Consider the following 12063-nt stretch of genomic DNA (forward strand, 5'->3'; position numbering starts at 1 on the left):
AGGTAGATTATTGACCCTCAATTGTACAAAAGGACTTTAAGCTGTGGCAAGAACATGGGAGTTTCTAAAAAAGATACACAGAAAAAAAAAACAACAAAAAACAAAAAACAAACAAACAAAAAACATCAACAGGACTTGGTCTCTGCATGGTGATTTGATATTCATGTTCTATTTGCTTTGGGACATTGTCTCTATTTCTGAATTACACTTAAGGTATGTAAGTCAGATGATCATGAGCAAGATGTAGGAAATTACTTGAAAATCAGTTTCTTTGTCTTCCAAGTCACAGTCATCATTTCTTGTGCCTCTGGTTATTTTCTTTAAAATAGGGTCTCTCTGGAGAAGCTAGCACAGGAGTTAAGGACAGCCTTGGCCACTCAAGACCGTTACTACCTCTGAGCAAGTGTTTGTGGGTTGGTGCCTCAGGAGGGCCACCATCTTTTCATGGCTCTTAATGGCTTCTACAGTGACATGGTGAGTAGGTGAAACCCAACAGACTTGAGGGGTTGGTTTCTTGGTGGTGTGCATGAAGCGTTAACAGTCTCATGAGGCAAAAGTATTTAATGAAGAAACAGGGAATGATTCTATCTCTTAAGCATCCTATAGTTTTAAAAGTAAATGTGGAAGGACCCAGTTCTTAATTGTCTCTAGACTTCTGCAAAGCATCCCTTAGCATTTCTTAAAAATAACGGGGACACATTAGCAGATCTGCTTTACAAGGATCATCTCAACCCTCGAGGCAGCAGGAAACCTGAGCATAGAGGGGTAAATTAACTCACAGCCAGAGAGAACGTGAGAACTGAGACTCCAGATGGTAGTCAAGCCCTCTACAGAACAAGTCCTAAGTGCTAAAGCGTGGTGAGGTACATACTCACCTAAACCAATCTGGGCCAAGTCTCGGCTTGTGTCATGGGAGAGGGGTTAAATATTCACTAGCAAATAGCCCCTGCCCATTCACCTTCCCATTGGGTTCCTTATCCTAAGACTGCACTCAGATCCAATGGAGTAAGAGTATACTGCATCTGGCCTTCTCCTCACTCTGTTGATCATTTGCTCTCAATAAGCAAGAGCAGAACTCTTGACTTCTCAGGAAGTCAAGAATTAGGCAAAATCGGCTTCTTCTCTGGGAACATCAATTTGGAGGAGGGAGGTGACCATTTTTCAACTGCAAGAACTAAGACTGATCAGGAAACTCGAGATTAGAAGGCGAAGGAGAGAGCAAACACTATTGAGTCTCACTGTTTTCTCAACATCCTCAAAATTGTTTTAGTGCTAAGCCACTTCATAGAGTGCTGGAGCTAGAAGATCAGGCGTGTCAAAGAGATTTCTCACTTCGTATGCAAACACAAAGAATTAATAAGAGCAATCAATGCAGAAAAATGAACCTGGCTGGTGGAAGACAATGAGAAACTGTTTTCAAAGTGATCCTGACGGCCACATTACCATAACAGGAACTTGCATTGAGGCTTTCTATGTGCATCTGCCTAATTTAAACACCACCATGTTCATCTAACGTTACTTTCAAGTGTGACAAATTCAGAACTGTACAGACTACAAAGCTTTCCTGGGTGGGGTGTGCATGTTCATGTGCGTATACATGTGTGTTTGGGTATCATTTCAGGTACATTCTGAGGAGCCAAGAAACAGAGACAGAGAGGCCCAAGATACTCTGTAAGGAGATACTCTACAGGGACTCTCCCTTGCCCTGGGCAGCTCTACCTACCTGAGTGCCCAGAGCTTGGATGTCATGTTCAAAGGTGGTGTGCATTCTCTGTAAAGTCTCCACGGTGTTCTGATCTCTTCCAAGCTCCTCAGGGAGTTTCTTGTGTTTGTCCTGGATGCGGCCAAAGATCTCCTTGGCATCATGGTAAAACTTATGAAGTTCGTAAGAGGCAGCAAGAATCTGTGTTCTCGTGTCAATGAGCTCCAGGAGGTCAGCCCAGGCTTCATTGAGACCGTCTTTCCACTCAGCAATAGTCGCAGCATCTGAATGTCCAGAATTGATGAGGTCATCTGCCATGTGGTTAACTGTATCTACACGCTCCTGCCCAATGTTTCCTGTGTCTCGAGCAAATTCTCGGAACCGTTCTTGTAACATCTGAAATGGGATGCACACAAGGAAATCACTGCGAGCACTGTGGGGCTTTTACCCCATCACATGAATGCCGCCGGAAAGAGACGCCAAGTGGGAGGCACAAGGGACACTCAAGCCCGAAGAACCACAGCCAGCTCTGGACTGCAGCACCTATCTTGTCTACTTGTGGCGAGGAATGTCATCCACTACAAAGTCACCCAACAAAAGCACCAAGCCGAAACCATACCCATGACCTCCCAGCCCAGGAATGCCAATGGCCTTCCATACCACCACCCACTTCCCCAAGTACTTGCCGTGACATGCTCATAGTCCTGCCCCAACTCATGGGAGCCTGCAACCACTTCCCTCTCGGCGATCCACTGTTCCAGGTCATCCACCTCCCTGTTGAGCTGGAATAGCCTGTGCCTCTCATCAAGTTTCCCTCTCCTCTCCTCAGCAAGGTCCTTCAGGCCAGCATACAGCTTGTCGACCTTTGACTGCCGCATGCTAATACGCTCACTGAAAAAGAACCAGCAGTGAGGACGGTACCTCAAATGTCTTCTGAAGACACAATGGAGTGAGGATAACATAATTGTTACACCAAAATTTCTCCAAAGAAGCTTCCATTTTAACCTATCTGGTCTAAAAATCAAAACCCTGAATAACCTCCATTTCAAATGATGAAGAGCGAATACAGAAACCAAAGAAAATAATTAAGGCAAAGGCCACCCTGATATTTTTCCCCACTGCTAAAAGTTAATGAAAATACTGGAACCATCCTCCACTGCCAGAAGGCACAGGCTGTCCTCTAGAGCTCTTCTCTGGCCTGTGCAGCTCCTGCTTGCTGGGCTGTGGCCTTTCTTTGCTAGCAGAGCTGGCTCTGTCTGCTCCTGTTTGCTCAGTGTAGCTAGGAGACTGAATCCTACTTCCTGGAATTTGTCACCAGAATAAAAATCTCATGACAGAGAGGGAGAAGGCTGCATCGCAGCCTATTCTTCCTGGGGAATCTAGTTATGAACATCTCAAGGGCTTCCTCATGTGCCAACAGACCCACTGACCTCACCTTTCCCTGCCTGTCTTGCACTGGACAAACAAACACTCAAACCATTTTTTTTCCTTCGTGAGTCCTAAAAGGTGGCTCTGAGAAAGCCTGCCAGTTCTTCTCTCCCAGTTACCACAGCAGCCTGAGGACCAGAGAGCTCACAATCTTACATGTCTTTCCTGTTAGGTAGTGCCAATATCTTGGTTTTGTGAGACCCATTTTACTTCATAAGTCTAGGCACTCCTGCCTCTTAGTCCTCTTAATCACTTCTTTCTCAAACAGTTTTTTTTTTTTTTTTTTCAGACAGGGCCTCACTATATAATCTTGTTTAGCCTATAGCTGGCTATGTAAACCACGGTGGACTTGAACTCAGAGATCTAACTGACTCTGCCTCCCAAGTGCTGGAATAAAAGGCATATACCATCACACTTGGACTAGATAACTTTTTCAGCTGAAGTAAGGACCTTCATTACTTCTGTTAGCCCAATATACGTACAACTTATGATACTAGTGATCTTTCAACATGAGATATTTAACACAAAATAATTATTACTCAGTGCAACTTCTGAGTAACAATTTTACCTTCCTAGTACACCACAGGCTCTTAGGTGACCTGCTTTACCACTACTGTATGATGGGCGGTGCCATTTTCTTTTGGGGCAGGTTAGTAAGACACCCTCACTGAAGAATCAACAGCCTGGGTGGCCTCATCCTCAAACTGTCACCTACCTTTCGGGATGGCTGTCAGCCACCAGTGCCCGGCTGGTCTTGGAGAGCTGGTGTACTGTCTCTGCATAGTCCTCAACAGCTTGTTCCAAAATCTGGTGCTTTTTCAACATGGAGACAGCACTCTGCTCATCCTGCAAAGAAAGGGACCATCAAAACCATAGCCAGAAGTTATGCCTGGGGCAATAAATTAACTGCCCAGTGAGGTGGTACAAGAGGAAGAATCATCAGAAAGAAACAAAACAAGTATAATATAGGCCATGGGCAGACATGGCTAAGTGCATTGGCCGGGACTAATAGAGGCCTCTGCAAAGGGGAACGTGTAGTGTGGCCAAGGCCACTGTAAGGTAGAGGGGAGCTTGCTAAGTCTAATGTACATGTACATCAGCTAGCTAAAAACCTCAGTCTGGTATGCATCTGCATGACAGCATTCTATAGCCTTAAAGTCCTTTTAATGGTCTTAAAACCATTTTGTATGTTAAAGAGCCTGGGTGATTTTATGAATAATTCTAGAAGGCATGGTAGGACATGCCTGTAATCCCAGTAATTGGAGGCCAAGGAAGGTAGATCTCTGTGAGTTCAAGGCCAGACCAGACCAAGGATACCTTAGGGAAGCCCTGTCTCAAACAAGTGTGTGTGTGTGTGTGTGTGTGTGTGTGTGTGTGTGTGTGTACACTTACATACACATGTACATATGTGTATATATATTTACACACACACAGAGGCAGCAGGTGGAGTAAAGACACTATGTAGCTAGCAGCTGAAAGGATCTAACAGGTCACTCTTTGAGGCATACCTCCTCATGGGAGCTGGGAAGCACCTCTCACCTTGGCCTTTTCCTCAGACATCATGTACAGTTCCTGTTCACTCATCCATGCCTCTGCTTCAGCTGCATCAAAGTAGTATTGCTGGGCCTTGTGTGCCTCCTCGAGCCGTCTATGGCGTTTCTCAGTTTCCTCAATGAGGAGCCCCCACAGCTGCTTCAGGTCGGCGAGCCTCTGTCTGATAGCCTCGGCATTGAGGCTGCTGCTATCTGTGATGATGTTTTGGCTCCTCTCAAAGATGTCGTCAATACGAGGCTGGTGTCCCTGGATTTCTTTCTGGAGGGTCTGTGCAGAAGAGGCAAAAACAGTTTGCTAAATGGCCAAGGCCTGGTCCTTATTTTGAAATGTTGCACCAAGCAGAACTCACAAACCTTCGAAGGTCTCTCACGTCATCTGCATTACAATGCAGCAGTGTATCAGGTACAGCTAGCCTTGGCAGAAACGCTTACCTGGTTTTTCTTTATTAACAGCTGCACAGTTTGAAGGTTGTGGCCATGATCTGTGGAAGTTGCCAAAGGCATCCTCTCGCCAACCCACAGCTAGAAAAAAATTGAGAATGAAAAGTGGTTAGGACCACGTGAAGAACAAAGAAATCGTAAGGAGGACAAGGGGAGCTCTAGAAAGGAAGGTTCAGCCTTTCCTCAGAGGGGCCAGGATATACTCTTGGACATCCTTGGTGTTGGGCCACTCTGTGAGCCCTGTGGTTAGTTTAAGTCTGATTCTGGTGGCATTAAAATCCTGGCAGAGAGTGCATTTCCATGTGTGCATGTGAGGGGACAGAGCACTACAACATGGAGGGCGGGCTATGAGGGCTCAAGTCAATGACTCAGTTTGAGGTAATCCAACTGAAAATGAACCACTTGCTCCAGGACGCTTGAAGGCTACTCACAATCTCGTCCTCTACATCCCTGTTGAACTGGTGGATCTCCTTGGAAGCCAGCAGATTATGCTTCCTTTCATTCAAGGGCTCCAGAAGCTCCATGAACTTGGTCTGCACGGTGAGGCGTTTGCTGTCCACCTCATCTGTGCTCTTCCCCTCCTGACTAAGTGCCTGGGCTTGGCTTTGCAGTTCCTCGATCTCCTTCTTCCTCACTTCCATCTGATTCTCCAGCATCTAAGGGAGCAAGAGTACATCAGAGCCAGAAGAAACACAGAGGCTCCATCTGGAACTTTGTTTTGGGCGCTAGCTAAGGTGGAAGGCTTAACTGAGGAATAGAAACTTACACAGCAGAGAGGCCAAGGAATGGAGTACCAGTGAGTACTCTAGCTTACTGGCTAATGCTTAAAACATCCAGTCTCTGGGGACTTAAAGACAGGGAGACAAGAGTTGCTTATGCCTACATAGAAGTCAGCTTTTCTATTAGAAAGGAGAGCACTCTTGAGGGTCCAGCTCCTTCTGGTAAGAAATAATAGTATCTTCATTTCTTCAACTGGAGATCTGACTAGAATCATGCTAGATAATGAGGGAACAGCAGCTATTCACTGAAGGAAACAGGCAAAAATGGAAACAAAAGTGTATGCAGCTGAGGCTAACGTAACCTTTCCAGGAAGAGGCAGCAGCTAGAACTAAACGCCACTGGTCTAAATTAATTAATGCACAGTAACTCCAAAAGCAAAATAGCCAACCTTGAAGCAAAAGGCTGATGTCCTTTTGAATGAAAAAAACCAGGCTCAGCATTTAGCCAAGACCGGCAGTTCTAAGTAAAACTGCTGGGCTTACGTATCATAAAATACTTAGGAGCGGAGCCACTGGAAAAGTGGACCACTACTACCTTTAAAAGGAAATAGTGTAGCTGGGTGTGGTGGTGCATACTTTTAATCCTAGCACTCGGAGGCAGAGGCATGTCAATTTCTGAGTTTGAGGCTAGCCTGGCTTCTACCCACCACACCACTGTTTCAGGACAAGCTAGGTGTGTGCCTGCATGTTTGTGACCATGTGACTATCTGTGTATACTGCATATGGAGACCAAGATATCACCGGATAAGCACGGGTGATATTCTTGGGAAAGGCACCCACCTTCTCATTGGCCTGGAGCTGATCAATTAGGCTAGACTACATGGTCTGACTCTGCCTCCCTAGTACTGAGATTATAAGCACATCCTTAGTTTATAAGAAAAACAACTTTACTGACTGAACCAGCTCCCAAAAGCATGCCGTCGATACACGCATGTCTGTGTGCCAAGTGCATGTGGAAGCCATAAGAAGGTGCTGGGTCCCCTGAAACTGGAGTTACCAACAGCTGCGGATGGGCGTTGGGGCTTGAACATTCGTTCTCTGGAAGAGCAGCTGTTGCTCTCCACAGCTAAGCCATCACTTGGTTCCCGACAGTGTACTTTTTTTTTTCCTTTTCTTTAAAGATGTTTATTTTACACCCCCACACAAGTCTTAAAACATACAGCATTTTAAAATTTATGTAACTGCATCTGATAAAGCTGCCCATAAAGCAATATGAGTACATTGTAGCTGTCTTCACACACCGTAGAATAGGACATCAGATACCATTATAGATGGTTGTGAGCCACCATGTGTTACTGGGAATTGAACTCAGGACCTCTGGAAGAGCAGCGCTCTTAACCATTGAGCCATCTCTCCAGGTCATATCTGCTGATATACTTTTAATACAACTGTTTTCTCATTAGTTCAGGATAAAGTCACCTGCCCTCAGAATCACCTATTACGATATTAAAAAAAAAAAAAAAAATTTTATTTCCTTTACCATCTACGAAGTAGAGAGTAATTCAGAGTAGACAGCAAACAGTTCAGTTCAACCATCACCTATTTAAGATACTACATGGGAAGAAAATAAATGTGATTATTTTTATTCATATGGATGAATATCTCATGCAACCACTGGATGGTAATAATACTCATCAACTAGATGTTAAAAGAAAAATCCCTGTGCACAGACACTTAACAATTTTACTAGTTAATCTTTGAAGTTGACTGAAACAGTCTACTGCTGGCAGGGCAAGCACTTCTCTGGTGGCAAAATCCCTTCTCATGGAAGAGGAAAGACAAAGACTCTGGATCTGTAAGGAAGAGGAGGAAACAACTAAATCTACAGTACGGTCCTGCCCACTTGCCTGTTGCTTTTTCAGCAGAATGTTGACACTGGTGAGGTCTTTGCCATAGTCGTCAGATTGGATCTGGCTCTCCAGGCCATGCAGCCATTTGTCGAGATCTGCACAGCTCTGCGTGAAGAGCTCAGCCTTGTTCGCATCGAAGAGCCTCTGGGCCTTGGTCTGGGTTGTGGATTCAAGGACTTCCCACATTTTATGTAAACCAGTGAGTTTCTCCTTCACCACAGCTTCTGTTTCTGGCTTTTCTGAAATAAGCTGCATTCCTTCCTGGAAAACACAAACCAATGAGATTAAAAATAAATAGCTTGCGAGAGAATAGATGTCACTGTGAAAAAACAAAACTCAAACTCTGAGACATTTGGTCTGTAATTGGCCCGGGGAGCTACTGCTCAGTAAAATGAACAGTTGTCTTGTGCACATTCTTCCGGGTGATGTAAGCAATTAAGTGTTGCATATTCTAACAATTTCAACTGGGGCAATGTATTATTAATAACCTACAACGTCAGGCTCCAAAGGCCATATATAACGTAATTTTTTAATTCTTAGGAGTCTGACAGTAAAGGGACAGGAATGTGAGAAACACACAGTGTACAGTCTCTCTGTGTGAATATACAGTGCGAGGATCAACACAGTGCCTGGTGTATAGTAGTCACACCACTTCTACCCCCACACAAGACTTAAAATATACAGCATTTTAAAATTTATGCAATTGCATCTGATAAAACTGCCCATAAAGCAACACAGGTGTATGGCCAGTAGCCATGAGGAAGGTAGGGACATGGTCCATCAGTATCAACTGATCACTTGGTAGCCACTGAAAGATAAGCCGAGTCATAGGTCTGGGTCTCTGCTTCTCTGTCTGCTGTGGGACAGACGTCAGAAACTGTAAGTGGAAGCAGGGGATTGCTACTGGCTATGTAACTTATGTAATTGATGACATAGGACTCTACCCCCAAATAAAAGGAAATTATTTCCCCCTTCCTCTTCCCTGTGTTTATATGTTCCTCCTTGCCAAGGCCACAATGTGGAAAGGAGGGTAAGGGAACAGTCTCACCAAACTTGACCCACCTTCTCAATTTTGTCAAGCCATTCTTTGTTGGATGCAAGTTCTGCCATAAATGCTTGATGCTTTAACCATTTACTGTGCAGGTTTCTGGCTTCATCATAAGACATGTCCTGAGCTGTAAGCATCTTTTCATTGATCCAGAGGGACAGCTAGGGTAGAACAGCAACAAGTTTTTAGAAGCTGTCATCATAGACTTAACCTTTCACCCAGAAAGGATTGCATTTGTGATATATTACATTTTCCATGTCAAAAGACAGGCAAATATTTTGCTTTACGCCTCTGGCCCCTACTGGAGCCAAGTTTGATACAAATGGTGGACCTAACATTAAACCCAGAAGTATAAAAACTCCAAAGCAGCTTTTAAACTCAACAGCACTCTCGGTCAGCTTTTCCCAAAAAGGAGTGGTAGTTTTGCTCTTACTAGTTCAAAACACAAGCAGTTTCTTCCCCAGATACCTCTGACCACTATAGCATGCTAACTATGACTGTCGTTTAATTCATCTGGCAACTATACATTTTAAAACAATCTGCAGAGCTGTGGTAATGCATGTTTCTAGTCTCAGAGCTTGGAAGGTAAAGGCAGGTGGATCTCCATGAGTTTGAGCCCACCCTGGGCTACAGAGTGAGTTCCAGAACAGCCAGGGCTACAAGGAAAAACCCTGTCTCGAAAAAACCAAGAACCAAACAACTCACTCATGTCTCTGACGGGTGATCTGTGGGATGTCAAAGAGCATGAACAACTTGCTCACCACAGAGCTAATGCAATGACAATGTCATTCTTCATCTCTGTCAATTCTAAATCACCTTCACCTCTAGCTGCCTAAGGAACCTTCCATTCAGACTGAGAACACTTCACAGAACTTGACTCTTGAAGAAAGTGAATTCTTGAAAGCCACACAAAGCTTGCCAGCTGCTGATGGACTAAAGTGAATTATGAGAGGCAATGGAGTCCAAACACAGTGGGGTTATAAGTGTCTTCAGGGACCACCTCACTTCACTTGGGTGGGTGACAGTAAGCTTTACGATTAAAGCAGTCATTGCTCACTGTGGGTGTGCACCTGAACATCTTCACGGCTTCATGTCTCGAAGTCCACCCTTTACCGTACCTGTTCCCAAAGCCTGTACCCTGGCGCTGCTGGGAAAGGAAGGTTCCCATGTATTTGCTTCAACAGCAGTGGCTGTTCTTTATAAATTGTCAAGGAGGGCAAAGCAGGTCACAAGAGAGTAACTTCGAGAATGGATACAAACTTTAGGTACTGGCTCCATTTTTCTTGTGCCATTTACCATGAAGGAGAACTGGCAAGGGCAAAGATCAAAGCAAATCCTTTGTAATGGAAGACTACTAATTGGTGAAATAACAATAAAAACAGTACATTTTCAAGTTCAAGAGAATTTAACTGTTTCCCAGCAATCTAGGCGGCTAAAATGTGACACACTAAGGACATGCGTCCAATCTAAGAAAAGAGAAGAAAGAAAACCAAATGGAGCACCCAATTCCCGTGGGGGAGAGAGAGCTGGACCCTCAGAAGTGCAGACAATCCTGAGAACTCAGAGAAGACAACTACTTTCTTCCCACAAGCCTGACCCAAGAATAAACTGCCTAGTGCCATCTTTGCCCTAATGAGCACAGGGACCTAAGAGCAGTCAGGGGTAGGACCCTTCAGGTTTCAACCTGCACCGAGAGTCTACACACCTGAGAGCAGAGGTAAGAACCACAAGGAGGCTTCTGATCACATAACTACAGGAGCAACTCTGTTTCCAGATTCTGCTGAAAGAAAACAGGTCTACAGAACAGCTGACACACAGGCCTATAGGAGGGTCAAGCCAATGTCAGAGACAGTAAGACAAGCTAACACCAGAGACAACCTGATAGCGAGAGGCAGGCACAGGAACCTAAGCAACAGAAACCAAGGCTACGTGGCATCATCAGAGCCCAGTTCACCCACCAAAACAAATACTGGATATCCAAACGCACCTGAAAAGCAAGAGTTGGATTTAAAATCACATCTTATGATGATGATAGAGGACTTTAAGAAGGACATAAATAATTCCTTTAAAGAAATACAGGACAACACAAGTAAACAGGTAGAAGTCCTTAAAGAGGAAACACAAAAATCCTTTAAAGAATTATAGGAAAACACAGCCAAACAGGTGAAGGAATTGAACAAAACCATCCAGGATCTAAAAATGGAAATAGAAACAATACAGAAACCACAAAGGGGGACAACCCTGGAGATAGAAAACCTAGGAAAGAGATCAGGAGTCATAGATGCAAGCATCACCAACAGAATACAAGAAGAGATAGAAGAGAGAATCTCAGGAGCAGAAGATAACATCAACACAACTGTCAAAGATAATGTAAAACGGAAAAAGTTCCTAGCCCAAATCATCCAGGAAATCCAGGACAAGAGCAAACCTAAGGATAATAGGTACAGAAGAGAGGGAAAGGGTCGGTAAATATCTTCAACAAAATTATAGAAGAAAATTTCCCTAACCTAAAGAAAGAGATGCCCATAAACATACGAGAAGCCTACAGAACTCCAAATAGACAGGACCAGAAGAGAATAACCAAAAAACCCAGGACAGGGAAAACTATCCTCAACAATAAAAGAACTTCTAGGTGAATCATCATCCTTGACCTCAAGCTGTATACAGAGCAACAGTGATAAAAACTGTATGGTATTGGTACAGAAACAGGCAGGTAGATCAATGGAATAGAATTGAAGGCCCAGAAATGAACCCATACACCTATGGTCACTTGATCTTTGACAAAGGAGCTAAAACCATCCAATGAAAATATGATAGCATTTTCAACAAATGGTACTGGTTCAACTGGAGGTCAGCATGTAGAAGAATGCAAATCGATGCATTCTTATCGTCCTGTACAAAGCTTAAGTCCAAGTGGATTAAGGACCTCCACATCAAACCAGATACACTCAAACTAATAGAAGAAAGAGTGGGGAAGAGTCTTGAACACATGGGCACTGGGGAAAATTTCCTGAACAAAATACCAATGGCTTATGCTCTAAGATCAAGAATTGACAAATGGGACCTCATAAAACTGTAAAGCTTCTGTAAGACAAAGGACACTATCATTAAGACAAAACAGCAACCAACAGATTGGGAAAAGATCTTTACCAATCCTACATCTGGTAGAGGGCTAATATCCAAAATATACAAAGAACTCAAGAAGTTAAGACTCCAGAGAGCCAAATAACCCTATTAAAAAAGGGGGCATAGAGCTAAACGA

At 44.0% G+C, this 12063-nt stretch overlaps 1 protein-coding gene across 3 annotated transcripts in view; it reads right to left on the bottom strand.

The window, feature by feature from the left end:
- Nucleotides 1-12063, bottom strand: part of Sptbn1 (spectrin beta, non-erythrocytic 1) — a 172283-nt gene that overhangs the window by 16322 nt on the left and 143898 nt on the right. For all 3 annotated transcript variants that reach the window (XM_032917109.1, XM_032917110.1, XM_032917111.1), the window contains 8 exons: nt 8816-8962; nt 7751-8014; nt 5556-5780; nt 5116-5205; nt 4670-4951; nt 3846-3976; nt 2389-2593; nt 1724-2098 (listed from right to left, as the gene is read on the bottom strand). In XM_032917109.1, coding sequence (XP_032773000.1) covers nt 1724-2098; nt 2389-2593; nt 3846-3976; nt 4670-4951; nt 5116-5205; nt 5556-5780; nt 7751-8014; nt 8816-8962 — 1719 coding nt within the window. The remainder of the gene's footprint in view (nt 1-1723; nt 2099-2388; nt 2594-3845; nt 3977-4669; nt 4952-5115; nt 5206-5555; nt 5781-7750; nt 8015-8815; nt 8963-12063) is intronic.

The sequence above is a fragment of the Rattus rattus genome, chromosome 11 (assembly GCF_011064425.1).
Source record: "Rattus rattus isolate New Zealand chromosome 11, Rrattus_CSIRO_v1, whole genome shotgun sequence".
Lineage (NCBI taxonomy): Eukaryota > Metazoa > Chordata > Mammalia > Rodentia > Muridae > Rattus > Rattus rattus.